This window comes from Octopus bimaculoides, chromosome 23 (assembly GCF_001194135.2).
Source record: "Octopus bimaculoides isolate UCB-OBI-ISO-001 chromosome 23, ASM119413v2, whole genome shotgun sequence".
Classification (NCBI taxonomy): domain Eukaryota; kingdom Metazoa; phylum Mollusca; class Cephalopoda; order Octopoda; family Octopodidae; genus Octopus; species Octopus bimaculoides.
Window position 1 is genome coordinate 10,047,443 of NC_069003.1, and position 12,366 is coordinate 10,059,808.

Genomic DNA, 12,366 nt, shown 5'->3' on the forward strand with positions numbered 1-12,366 from the left:
GAAAGGTTCAGATTACATATTGTCCATCTCAACCGAAGTGGCTAAAGTGGATCGGTATACATGTACATATATCTTTCACTTTCTCTCTCCCACTTTAAAAGTAAATAAATAAATTTAAAAAATGACGGAAATTAACGAACAAGAACGACAGTCCAGCAAGTCAAAACGAAATATCGCCGATTAATTAAGCTTCGAAGCTTCGTAGTTATCTATGTAAAAATGTATTTATTGGTGAATTGGAAGAATGTAGCACGGTGCTTTTGTGATCGCTCTCGTCTTTAGGCCTCCACCAGATTTCGTTTTCTCATAACTTTCATAAAAACGGATACCTTTCAATGAAATTTTCAACAAATATCTTCAAGATAAAGCAGATTCCGATTATACCAGAATTGAATGAAATAATAATAATAATAATAAAAACATAATTAGCGGACGCCCACGAAAATTGAACACAATTTTAAGTTTCATTTTCGAGACAAATTATACATGATGTCATGTTGTATGTGTGCGTACCCAATTACTTTTTCATATTAAATTCCGATATAATCGTAATCTACATCATCTGAAGGATATTTATAGAAATTTTCGTTAAAAAATTGTTTATTTTAATGAAAGTTACAAGGGACTCGTATGAATTTTTCGCTACTCCTCTCTCATACTTTCGAAGAACTTTTACACAACAAATTCCAATATAATCGTAATCTACACCTTCTGAAGGGCATTTGTAGAGAGCTTCCTAAAAAAAAAAAATACCCATTTTTCTGAAAGTTATGAGGAAACAAATTCTTGCCAGGCTTTATATATATATGATGTCGTTGTTTACGTACAAATTCAACAAGTTTACCTAAATTAATTCTTACCCCCGTGTTTTCCTTTTATTTTTCTCTCACGTAGATCAATAGAAATATCGATTTCACAATAATCAACAAATCTTTCTTTTAAATCAGTTCAATATACGGCAATATTTAAAGACTCCCGACTTTTACACTTTCACCCATGCTTCTACACTGTAAACACGTGGTCTGCAATGTGGTAATATTTACCTTAAGAGTACCAAAAACATCTTGTATACACTCAGCTGAATCAATGTCTTATTTATATACCAAAATCACTTTCCTTCGGAACAAAACGAAGGCATATATTTGTTAATGGTATTGCTTAATCGCCTAATTTTTCTTTTTCTGTCAATGGACTGCGACCATACTGGGGCACTGAAATCACTTTTCTTCTATACAAAATGAAGACATATTTCGTAATGGTATTAATTCTTTTATTCTCTTACTGGTTTCTATCAATGGACTGCGGCCATACTGGGGCACTGAAATATTTTTTCTTTTATCCAAATAAAGGCATATATTATTTCTTAATTATTTTATTCTCTTATAGGTTTCTGTCAATGGACTGCGGCCATACTGGGGGGTCTGCCTTTAGCGTAGTGGTGGTGGATCTTCGTCGTTCGACAACGAGTATTCAGTTGGGATCTTTTCTGTGTGGCTGCCAGCTTTCGATTTTGTCCCAATTGAGTTCAAATTTGGTGTAATGATGTAGTTTTGATGCGGATCTTTTCTGTTTGGCTGCCTGAATTAAGGTGTAAGTGGCTGAGTATTCCATAGACACGGAACCTTAACGTAACTGCTAGGCAGAATCAGCGTGACACTTTAAAAAAAAGTTTTTATAAAAAGACAAGTCAGAATTCTGGTTTAAGCACCTCGTATAACCCCTCATAACCTTTTTATTTTTTGGAGGCCAGCAATTTTTTTAGGGGTAGGGAATTGCCGATTACATCGATCTGGTACTTGTTTTCATCGACTCCGAAAAGCTGAAAAGCAAAGTCGACTTCGGCGGAATCGGTGGAATATGATCTATGGCCGCCTTAATGATTAATAATTAATAATGAATTTATATTTAAATTATAACAATCATTTCCAAATCGTTTTCGGTAATACATGTATGATATTCGATCACATATATTTCCGGAAAATTTAGAAATGGTTCTAAAGCGGTATGTAATTCTATTCCTTTTGGTGTGAAAGTGTGTGAATGTCCTGGACACCTCATATAATTCAGTCCTACATGACTAAAATGATGGGATGGTCATGGGTGGGATGCATTGGATCAAAGATCAGCTGCATCAGGGTTGACGTAGTGCAGAGATGGAAGTAGTGCCGTCTTAATGAATGGGCACATCGGGCAGTTGTACGGGACCCCCCGCACACACACACACATTTAGGGGTTCAATTTTTATCTAAGGCTGTGTTGCTGTCAATAAATAAATGCTATAGCACCTAGTGCGTTGATATAACTAGAGGTCTGTAACCCAGGCCGAGGGCAGAGGTTAAATAACATTAGCAACCATATCGTTAAGTGCAACAAAAATTACTGAAAAAAATAAAAGGAAAAAACAAATATTATCAAGATAAATATTATTTATTAGTATATATATTTAAAATGTATAAATTAATTTAAAATGATTAAATAAAAGTTAAATCCAGTGAAAATTGAAAAAAAAAAGAAAAATAGATAATATATATGTTTTTCCCAGAATTCCTCAGGGTAAACAGAAAGCGGAGGAACAACAGTTAAAGAGTAACAACAACATCAGCTGTACGGAGGGAGATAGAGAGAGAGACAGATAAATAGAAGGGAATATGGAATAATAACGAATGGTACATATGATACGATGTGATACAAGGAATATCGACAGACGTCGTCGGCAACAGCAAGAACAACAAATGGTAATAAGGGTAGACGAGATTTTCCCCTAAAACTACAATCACAACTATAATAACATAGGAAAAGGAAAATATATATAACCACAGAAATTTATGTTGATTCCCCAGAAGCGATAAATTACAGGATTCAATACATGTATATTGCAATTTTTTTAATACATTATAACTGAAAAGCTCTTATTTTCAATACTCAGAGTTAATCCTTCAACTGCTAACCCGACCCTACTTTTCTTTTGAAATATCTATCTATCTATCTATCTATCTATATATATGTGTGTGTGTGTGTATATGATGTGTGTGTGTATGTAGTGAAATCTGAACATAAGAATGAAAGTTTGAAGAAAATGCATATCCTAATGATGTTCCTTTGTTGATATGTGTGTGTGTGTGTGTGTACATATCTGTCTGTCTTTCTTTCGTTATGATTAACAGGAATATCGTTATAAACAACGGGTGCGATAATCTTAGCAATAGTAGTTAGTTCAGAGTCACCGGAACTTACATAAGCAAATACCCCGATCATACATAATAGATGTAAATAAAAGGAAGAGGAAGAAGAATAGAGAAGAGAAAGAAAGAGTCGGAGAGGGAATAATAATATCGTCAACAATAAGACCAACAACAAAAGAAATAATTGTATCTTTTAAGAAAGAAAAAAAATATTCCCCGAAAAACTGGTGGTTGTGGGAGTAGTTAACCGGAACCACACTACCATCATCATCATCATCATCATCATCATCAACAATATAATTGTTATCAACAACCACCATCGCTATTACACCAATAGTAACAATAACAGAGTCTCTACTACAGCTTAGAAAGAGAGCAGTGGTGGAATTTACTAGAACGAAAAATACCATTGCCAACACCGTGAACAACATTACTAAGTATCGACTATTATTATATCATCATCATCATCATCATCATCACCATTACAAACAACGGCCGAACTGACTACCTCTAAGTCTACAACAATATTGTTATTATTAATGATACTACCACTCGTTACGAACAACAACAACAGGTAATATTAACAACAAAGTACTACCATCGTTTTAAACACCAACTTTATTAATAATATCAACAATATTTACTATTCAGACCTATTCAAGATCTTTGCCTTTTTTTTTATTATTTCTCCCGAGATCATTTATAAAAAACAGTTACAGTAGTACCAGGTAAATACTAAGGGAGTGATTTAAATCTCCATTTTACTATTCCTAGAAGTGAATGAAATAATAATATGAATAATTATTAGAACAAAAGGCACCACCACCACCACCACTACTACTACTACTACTACTACTACAAGAATCATTCAAACGGCAACACAGTGCTACTATCTTAATTACTACAAGCAACATTAATAATAACGTCTTCGATTATCAGCGCCACCTTCACCATCAAAGATTTCCCAGTATCACCACTTCTCCAACGCCACCTCACATTCTCAATTATCAACATCACCACCACCTCCCCCATTGCCGCTTCTGTCACTATCCTATGTGCTCATCAACAACAAAAGGCCACAAGAAAATCCACCATATATCTCCGAAGAACTTGAAGACGAACTTTTAAGCCCATGACGTAATTAACCGTTTAAATAGATAGATAGATAGATAGACAGACAGACAAAGGCTGTCTAGTAGACGGTACAATGTCTTCTACTTCTTCTACAACTGCTACCGCTGCTACTACATCTACAAGAGCTGCAACTGTAACGAGCACTTCGGGTAGCAGTAGTGCATTGCACCCGACTATGGCAGTGGACAGCATCGCAGTTACCAGCAGTACCAGCACTGCCTCTACAACGGTCATCAGCACTTCGACCACAACATCTACCACCACCACTACCACCACTAGCAACACAGCTACCACCAGCCTGGAGAGTTCGTTTGAGCTGTCCGGGGGAGCGGTCCGCGTAGCTGTGGAAAGGTGTCCAGTTTGTACGACCACACGTCGACCTTTCTATTGTGCCAGCTGTGTGAATACGGGACAGTTCAATTACTCAAACTATGTACACCAACATAAACAATCTGATCAGGAGAGGTAAGAGCATTGTGCCTTTTGTTTCATTGCAGCCCTTTGTATTATGTATGTATAATTCTACATGTATATATGTATATGTTTGTGTGTATATATATATATATGTGGGTGGGGGATGCAGGCTTGGTTCTGCAGTAAGAAGTTTACTTCCCTACCACATGGTTCCAGGTTCAATCACACTGCATGGCACCTTGGGCAAGTGTCTTCTGCTTTAGCCTTGGGCCGACCAAAGTCTTATGAGTGGATTTGGTAAGCAGAAACTGAAAGAAGCCCACCATATGTGTGTGTATGCATGTATATATATATATATATATATATATATGTATATATATATATGTATATATATATTTATATATATATAATATTAAAAATTATATTAAAACTATGTAAAGTGTGTGTATTTTCCTTTTTTAAATTTCTTATATATATTACAACTCACCACGTGGGGATAATCGAAATTCCTCTTTCTCTGTTACTAATACTATATATATATATATATATATATATATATACACACACATCTGTGTGTATTTATGTCTGTGTTTGTCCTCTCCCACCACTGCTTGGCAACCAATGTTGGTGTGTTTATATTCCTGTAACCTAGCGCTTTGGCAAAAGAGATCAATAAAGTAAGTACCTGGCTTAAAATTGTCATCCGCTTCTCCATGCTTGAATAGGTCGGATGAAATTTGTTGAGGCGGATTCTCCATGCCTGGATGCCTTTCCTGTTGCCAACCCTTCTCCCGCTTCCATGCAAGCTAATATTTCCCCATGACCAGACATGTTATTCATGGTATGATGGTGATGCTCATTTATACTCATCACGTACATAAAAACATATACACACACACACACATATATATTCTTTTACTTGTTTCAATCCTTTGACTGTGGCCATGCTGGAGCACTGCCTTTAGTCAAACAAACTGCCCCTTGGACTTATTCTTTGTAAGCCTAGTACTTATACTATCGGTCTCTTTGCGAACCGCTAAGTTACGGGGATGTAAGCACACCAACTTCAGTGTCAAACAATAGGTGGTGGGGACAAACACAGACACTCAAATACATACATACATACATACATATATATATATATATATATATATATACATACATATCATCATCATCATTTAATGTCTGCTTTCCATGGGTTGGATGGTTTGACTGACGACTGGCGAACCAGATGGCTGCACCAGGCTCCAATCTGATCTGGCAGAGTTTCTACAGTGTCTTTTCTAATTGTGCTTCCAATCCACTTCCACTTTTTCTTAAATATTTGCTCCCTAGACAAAAGATTATACCATGAAATTGCACCTTGAAAATTCCCCTCTGAGGCACAAGTCAAAGGCAAAAACCGATATGGCTTGGCACCAGTGACATTGCAACTCATTTCTGAACTGGAGCGACGTGAAATAAAGCGTCTTGCTCAAGAACACACAGCCTAGTCCATATATATGTGTGGACCTGAAACTATGTGGTTGAGAAGTGAATTTCTTGACCACTAAGTCATTCGTAATGTTGATGTATTTGTATGTTGGTAAAACAATTGTTAGTTCTGATAATGGAGTGGAATGACTTGAATTCCTCTCATTTTCTCTACTTTATTGTCCACCTATAGATACTGTGATAAACTCGAGAGATGGAAAGAGAGTAAGGCGAACCGGGAACGATACCTGCAGAGGTAAGTTTAAAATTTTTTTTATGTATTGTACAGAAAATAAAGGAATTCTCAAACGCAGGATTACTGTGAAGACAGTTTATAAAATTGGGTAAATACTTTGTAGGAGACAGAAAAATATGACCAGCATACCTCTATAGAGAACTGAAATCTGTATCCCTCAAATTCTGGCTGAGCACTTTGTATCATTAAGCTAAGAGACCCCTAACAGCAATAACTGTCTTTTTTGATGCTAAATTGTAATTTTTGGATTGTGAGAACATTTTGTAAATAAACTTATAAGCACCAAGTGCGTTAGTATTCTACTGAAAATAAAGGAATTCTTGAATGCAGGATGGCTGTGACAACAGCTTAGAAAATTCGGTAAATACCCTTTAGTACAAGGGTTCTCAGCCATTTTTCATCTTGGGACCCCTTTGATTATTATTTTATTCTGGTGGACCCCTATAGCCATCCATCATCATCATCATCATCATCATTTAACTTTGTTGTCCAAGCTGGCATGGGTTGGATGCTTCAACTGGGCTGGCATGCTGGAAGGCTGCACCAGGCTCCAGTCTGACTTGGCATGTTTTTCTACAGCTAGATGCCCTTCCTAATGTCAACCACTCTGAGAGTGTAATGGGTGCTTTTGTGTGCCAATGGCATGAGTGCCATTTACATGACATCAGTATCTGCCACGACTGCGATTTTGCTCAGCTTGACGGGGGTCTTCTTCTCAAGCATGACATAATGCCAAAGGTCTTCACCATTACCTCCATGAGGCCCAACACTTGAAAGGAACTCAGCCACTTTGCCGAGTTGAGACCCAATGCTAGAAAGGAACTCAGCCACCCTTCCTCTGTGTGGCCCAACACTCGAAAGGAACTCTGCCACTTTGCCTCCGTCAGGCCCAACACTCAAAAGGAACTCAGCCTCTTTGCTTCCGTGAAGCCCAGCGTTCAAAGGTTGATATTTTTTACATGCCACCAGCACAGGTGCACCTGGCTTGGCAGTTCCTCTTAAGCAGAGCACATCGTCAGAGGTCTCGGTCAATAGTCATTGCCTCTGTGAGGTTCAAAGATCATGCTTCACCACCTCATCCCATGTCTTCCTGCGTCTACCGCTACCACAGGTTCCCTCCACAGTTAGAGATTAGCACTTCTTTACACAGCTGTCCTTGTCCATATGCATCACATGACCACACCAGCACAGTCATCTCTCTTGCACACCACATCTGATTCCTCTTATACCTAACTTTTCTCTCAAGATGCTTACATTCTGTCGAACATGCACACTGACATTGCACATCCTGCAAAGTATACTGGCTTCATTTCTCTCAAGCCTGCGCATGCCCTCGGCTGTTATAATCCATGTTTCACTGCCATGCAGCATAGCTGTTTGCATACAGGCATCAACCAATCTGCCTTTCAATCTGAGAGAGAGGCCCTTTGTTGCCAATAGGGGTAGGAGCTCTCTGAACTTTGCCCAGCCTAATCTTATTCTCACAGCTACGGTCTCTGAACAACCAGTACCGCCTGACTGGCCTTCGTGCGGGTGACACGTAAAAGCACCCACTACACTCTCTGAGTGGTTGGCATTAGGAAGGGCATCCAGCTGTAGAAACTCTGCCAAATTAGATTGGAGCCTGGTGTTGCCATCTGGTTTCACCAGTCCTCAGTCAAATCGTCCAACTCATGCCAGCATGGAAAGCGGACGTTTAAACGATGATGATGACTACTAACCTGGTCACCTAGATACTGGAAGCTATCTACCACCTCTAGCTTGCCCCACTGGCAGTTGATGGGGGTCTATTTTCCACACATGTTCAGCATTTATTATGTCTGTGCACCTTTCTCTATTAACCTTCCTTTGATGTTGCTGCACCTTTTGTGTGTCCAAAGCTTACACTGGGTGCATCTTACGGAATTTTTACCTACACCTTTTCTACAGGGCCATCTACCTGACGGGATTTATAATTTGTCTGCCTTCCTACTTACTAAGACTTTGGTTTTTGCTAGGTTAACTCTAAGGTCCTTTGATTCTAGACCTTGTTTCCATACTTGGAACTTCTCTAGCTCAGGTAGTGATTCAGCTATAAGACCAAGGTCATCAGCATAGAGGAGCTCCCAGGGGCAGCCTGTCTTGAATTCCTCTGTTATTGCCTGGAGGACTATGATGAAAGAGACAGGGCTGAGCACCAATCCTTGGTGAACCCCTCTCTCTCTTTCCCATTCCTGCTCTTCCACTCTCTCTCTCACTCTCACCTTCCCTTGCCTTCTCTTTTTCTCTCTCTTCCTTTCTCACTCACTCTCTCTTCTCTCTCTTCCACTCACTCTCTTTCTCTCTCTGTGTCTCTTTCATTTTCTCCCTCCTCATCTCTCTTTGCTCCCCCCTCCTTCCCTCTCTTTCATTTTCTCCCTCCCTTATCACTTTTCCTCCTCTCACCCTATCTCCCTCTATATCCCTCCCCCCTTCTCGCTTCTTTATTACTTCCATTATTTTTTTTGTTTGAATCTCTTTTCCTTACTATTGACTCACATTTTTTATTTTCGTCTGATTCTCTCACTTCAGTATAAAACCTGGACTCGATAACAAGTATGCAGCAGAGAAAAAGGTAAGGCAACCTAAATTCTCTTCTTTCTTTTCCACTATCATCATCATCATCATCATAATTACAACCACCACTACCACTGCCAACTTCAACATTGTCACCACCACCACCACCACCACCACCACACCATTGTTGTCATCATCACTACCATCACCCTCCATATCATCAACATTACCAAATATCAACATCTAACTAAAGGAGGAGCCTCTACGGTTGCCTGACCTGCTGAAAATAGCAGCCAGACATTCTTCAAACCACACTTCTTACGTCTTAAGAAATGGAAGGACTTGTTGGACGATTTAGCCTTGGTTTTACAACGTCTGGGGAAAAGATAGTTTGGTCACAGCTGCAATATTTTTTTTATTATAATCAAATAGATTAAGCTAACTTATAATTAATTGGTCCACTTAATCAGAGCTGACCTGATGTTAATCAATAACAACAACAGAGGACACATTAGATTACTGTAGTCCTAGATACACCATGTCCTTATAAAAAATATAATGGTTGTGACTAAACACTGCTTATTTGATACTTTGGGTTATGTAGTTGTAGACTGGCTCATTACTCAGTGTGAACTTTGTGGCTGATGCCATAAATATTGAGGAGACATTGGATTACTGTGATCCTAGATACATCATCATCATCATCACCATCATTTTTTAACGTCTGCTTTCCATGCAGGCATGGGTTGGATGGTTTGACAGGAGCTGGCCAGCCAGAGAGCTGCATCAGGCTCCAATTGTCTGTTCTGGCATGGTTTCTATGGCTGATTGCCCATGCTGGTGACACTTAAAGGGTGGAGACACATACAAGGCACCTGTGCTGGTGGCACGTAAGAGAAACCTGTGATGGCGACACATAAAAGGCACCTATGTTGGTGACACATACAGGCACCTGTGCTGGTGACACATAAGAGGCACCTGTGCCAGTAATATGTGAAAGGCACCTGTGCTGGTGACACATAAATAGCACCCATGTTGGTGACACATAAATACCACCCATGTTGGTGACACATAAAAGGCATTCATGCTGGTGACACGTTGAAGGCAACTGTGATGGTAACACGTAAAAGGCACCCACTACACTCTGTAGAGTGGTTGGCATGAGGAAGAGCATCCAGCTGTAGAAACCAAATCAAAACAGACTGTGGAACCTGGTAAGCTCTCCAGCTCCAGTTAAACTGTCTTAAGACAATATGAAAAACATGCTAAATGATGGTGGTGGCGGCAGCTACAGCAGCGGTGTGTGTGTGTACTTCAATACACTAAAACACTCAGACCTGTGTGGCTGTATAGTTAAGAAGTTTGCTCCCTAATCATATGGTTTCAGGTTCAGTCCCTCTGTGTGGCAACTTGTGAAAGTGTCTTTTACTGTAGCTTTGGTCAGCCTAGGGTGACTGAAGCTGTGTGAGTGGATATTGTTGGCAGAAATAGTGGAAGTGTGTTTGTGTGTGTGTGTGTTGGTGTCTTGACATCACATGTTAGTTGTAAATGAATCTCACTGCCATGTAAAGTGTGTCCTGCATTACCGATCTTCCATAAAAATCCATGAGGGAAATTATTACCTTGCTTGGAAACAAATGAGGGCTGGTGACAGAAAAGGCATCTAACTGTAGGAAATCAGTCTTAACTAATTCCATCTGACTCCTGCAACCATGGGAAAGTGGACTCTTAAAGCAATGATGATAATGACATAGTAGTAGTAGTAGTAGTAGTAGTAGTAGTAGTAGTAAGGAGGGTGTGATATGAAGCTGATCTGGCTGCTATTTCTAGTAGATTAAGTGGCCTTCTTGCTGGCTCAATCATTCTGATATAACTAATGTCTTTTTGAAATTTATTCCTAGAAATGGGAGCTGGAAAACTTAAAGGAAAAAATCCGGCTTTTGAAACTCATTTTGGCAGCTGAGAAAGAATCATTGCAGAAAGGTCAGTATTTATTATTATTATTATTATTATTATTATTATTATTATTATTATTTTCTACTTTAGGCACATGGCCCCCAATTTTTTTTTAGTGTGTGTGGAGGGTGTGCAGTCGATTAGATTGACCTCAGTATGTGACTGGTACTTAATTTATCAACCCTGAAAGGTGAGCTGGCAGGATTGTTAGCATACTGGATGAAATACTTAGCGGTATTTTGCCCGTTGCTAAGTTCTGAGTTCAAATTCCGCTAAGGTCGACTTTGCCTTTCATCCTTTCAGTGTCAATAAATTAAGTACCGGTTGAGTACTGGGGTCGATGTAATCGACTAGTACCCTCACCCAAAATTTCCGGCCTTGTGACTATAGTAGAAAGGATTATTATTATTAAGCACCCACTACACTCTCTGAGTGGTTGGCGTTAGGAAGGGCATCCAGCTGTAGAAATTCTGCCAAATTAGACTGGAGCCTGGTGTTGCCATCCGGTTTCACCAGTCCTCAGTCAAATCGTCCAACCCATGCTAGCATGGAAAGCGGACGTTAAACGACGATGATGATGATGATGATGATTAAAAAATTCTACTGAGGTCAACTTTGCTTTTCATCTTTTCAGGGTGAATAAATTAAGTACCAGTGAAACACTAGGGTTGATGTAATTCACTAGTAATAATCCATCATACATTCTATATACCCTAAAAGATGTCTGCTCACACAGGCACACACTATATTTTCATTGGTTATTGAATTTTGCTAATCTCTCTCTCTTCTTAATAGATGCGGAGAAGCTTGCCGAAGACAAACGACTGAATCGGGTGCGCACAGAACGCGCCAAAGTGCACCGCGACAAGAAATTGCGCATCATGAAGCTCTGTGATAACATTAAGAACAAAATTAAAGAACAAAATGTGATATTAAAGAAAGATCTAGAAAAACTGGTGAAAGAGAGACGTTCACAAGCGAATATTTTAGTCCAATACATTTTCCCTATTTCTGAAATCAAACCAAACAGGTGAGTTTGTTATGTCAGTTCTGGAAACAAAAAAAAAAAAGCTTTGTCAATTGTTGTTGTTGTTGATACTCCGTCGCTTACGATGTCGAGGGTTCCAGTTGATCCGATCAACGGAACAGCCTGCTCGTGAAATTAACATGCAAGTGGCTGAGCACTCCACAGACACGTGTACCCTTAACGTAGTTCTCGGGGATATTCAGCGTGACACAGTGTGACAAGGCTGGCCCTTTGAATTACAGGCACAACAGAAACAGGAAGTAAGAGTGAGAGAAAGTTGTGGTGGAAGAGTACAGCAGGGTTCGCCAAGATCCCCTGTCGGAGCCTCGTGGAGCTTTAGGTGTTTTCGCTCAATAAACACTCACAACGCTCGGTCTGGGAATCGAAAC

At 39.3% G+C, this 12,366-nt stretch overlaps 2 protein-coding genes across 3 annotated transcripts in view; one reads left to right on the forward strand and one right to left on the reverse strand.

Moving 5' to 3' along the window:
* LOC106883709 (tRNA-uridine aminocarboxypropyltransferase 1) overlaps positions 1–2,256 on the reverse strand; it is a 12,547-nt gene extending 10,291 nt beyond the window's left edge. The window contains exon 1 of one of the 2 annotated variants that reach the window (XM_014934818.2): positions 1,044–2,256. In XM_014934818.2, the coding sequence (XP_014790304.1) occupies positions 1,044–1,063 (20 nt within the window). In that variant the 5' untranslated portion in view covers positions 1,064–2,256. The other variant, XM_014934819.2, reaches the window with a different exon arrangement.
* A 279-nt stretch (positions 2,257–2,535) lies between these two features.
* Positions 2,536–12,366, forward strand: part of LOC106883708 (beclin 1-associated autophagy-related key regulator) — an 11,203-nt gene continuing 1,372 nt past the window's right edge. The window contains exons 1-5 of the mRNA XM_014934817.2: positions 2,536–4,781; positions 6,397–6,459; positions 9,010–9,052; positions 10,896–10,977; positions 11,746–11,980. Of these exons, the coding sequence (XP_014790303.2) occupies positions 4,390–4,781; positions 6,397–6,459; positions 9,010–9,052; positions 10,896–10,977; positions 11,746–11,980 (815 nt within the window). The 5' untranslated portion in view covers positions 2,536–4,389. The remainder of the gene's footprint in view (positions 4,782–6,396; positions 6,460–9,009; positions 9,053–10,895; positions 10,978–11,745; positions 11,981–12,366) is intronic.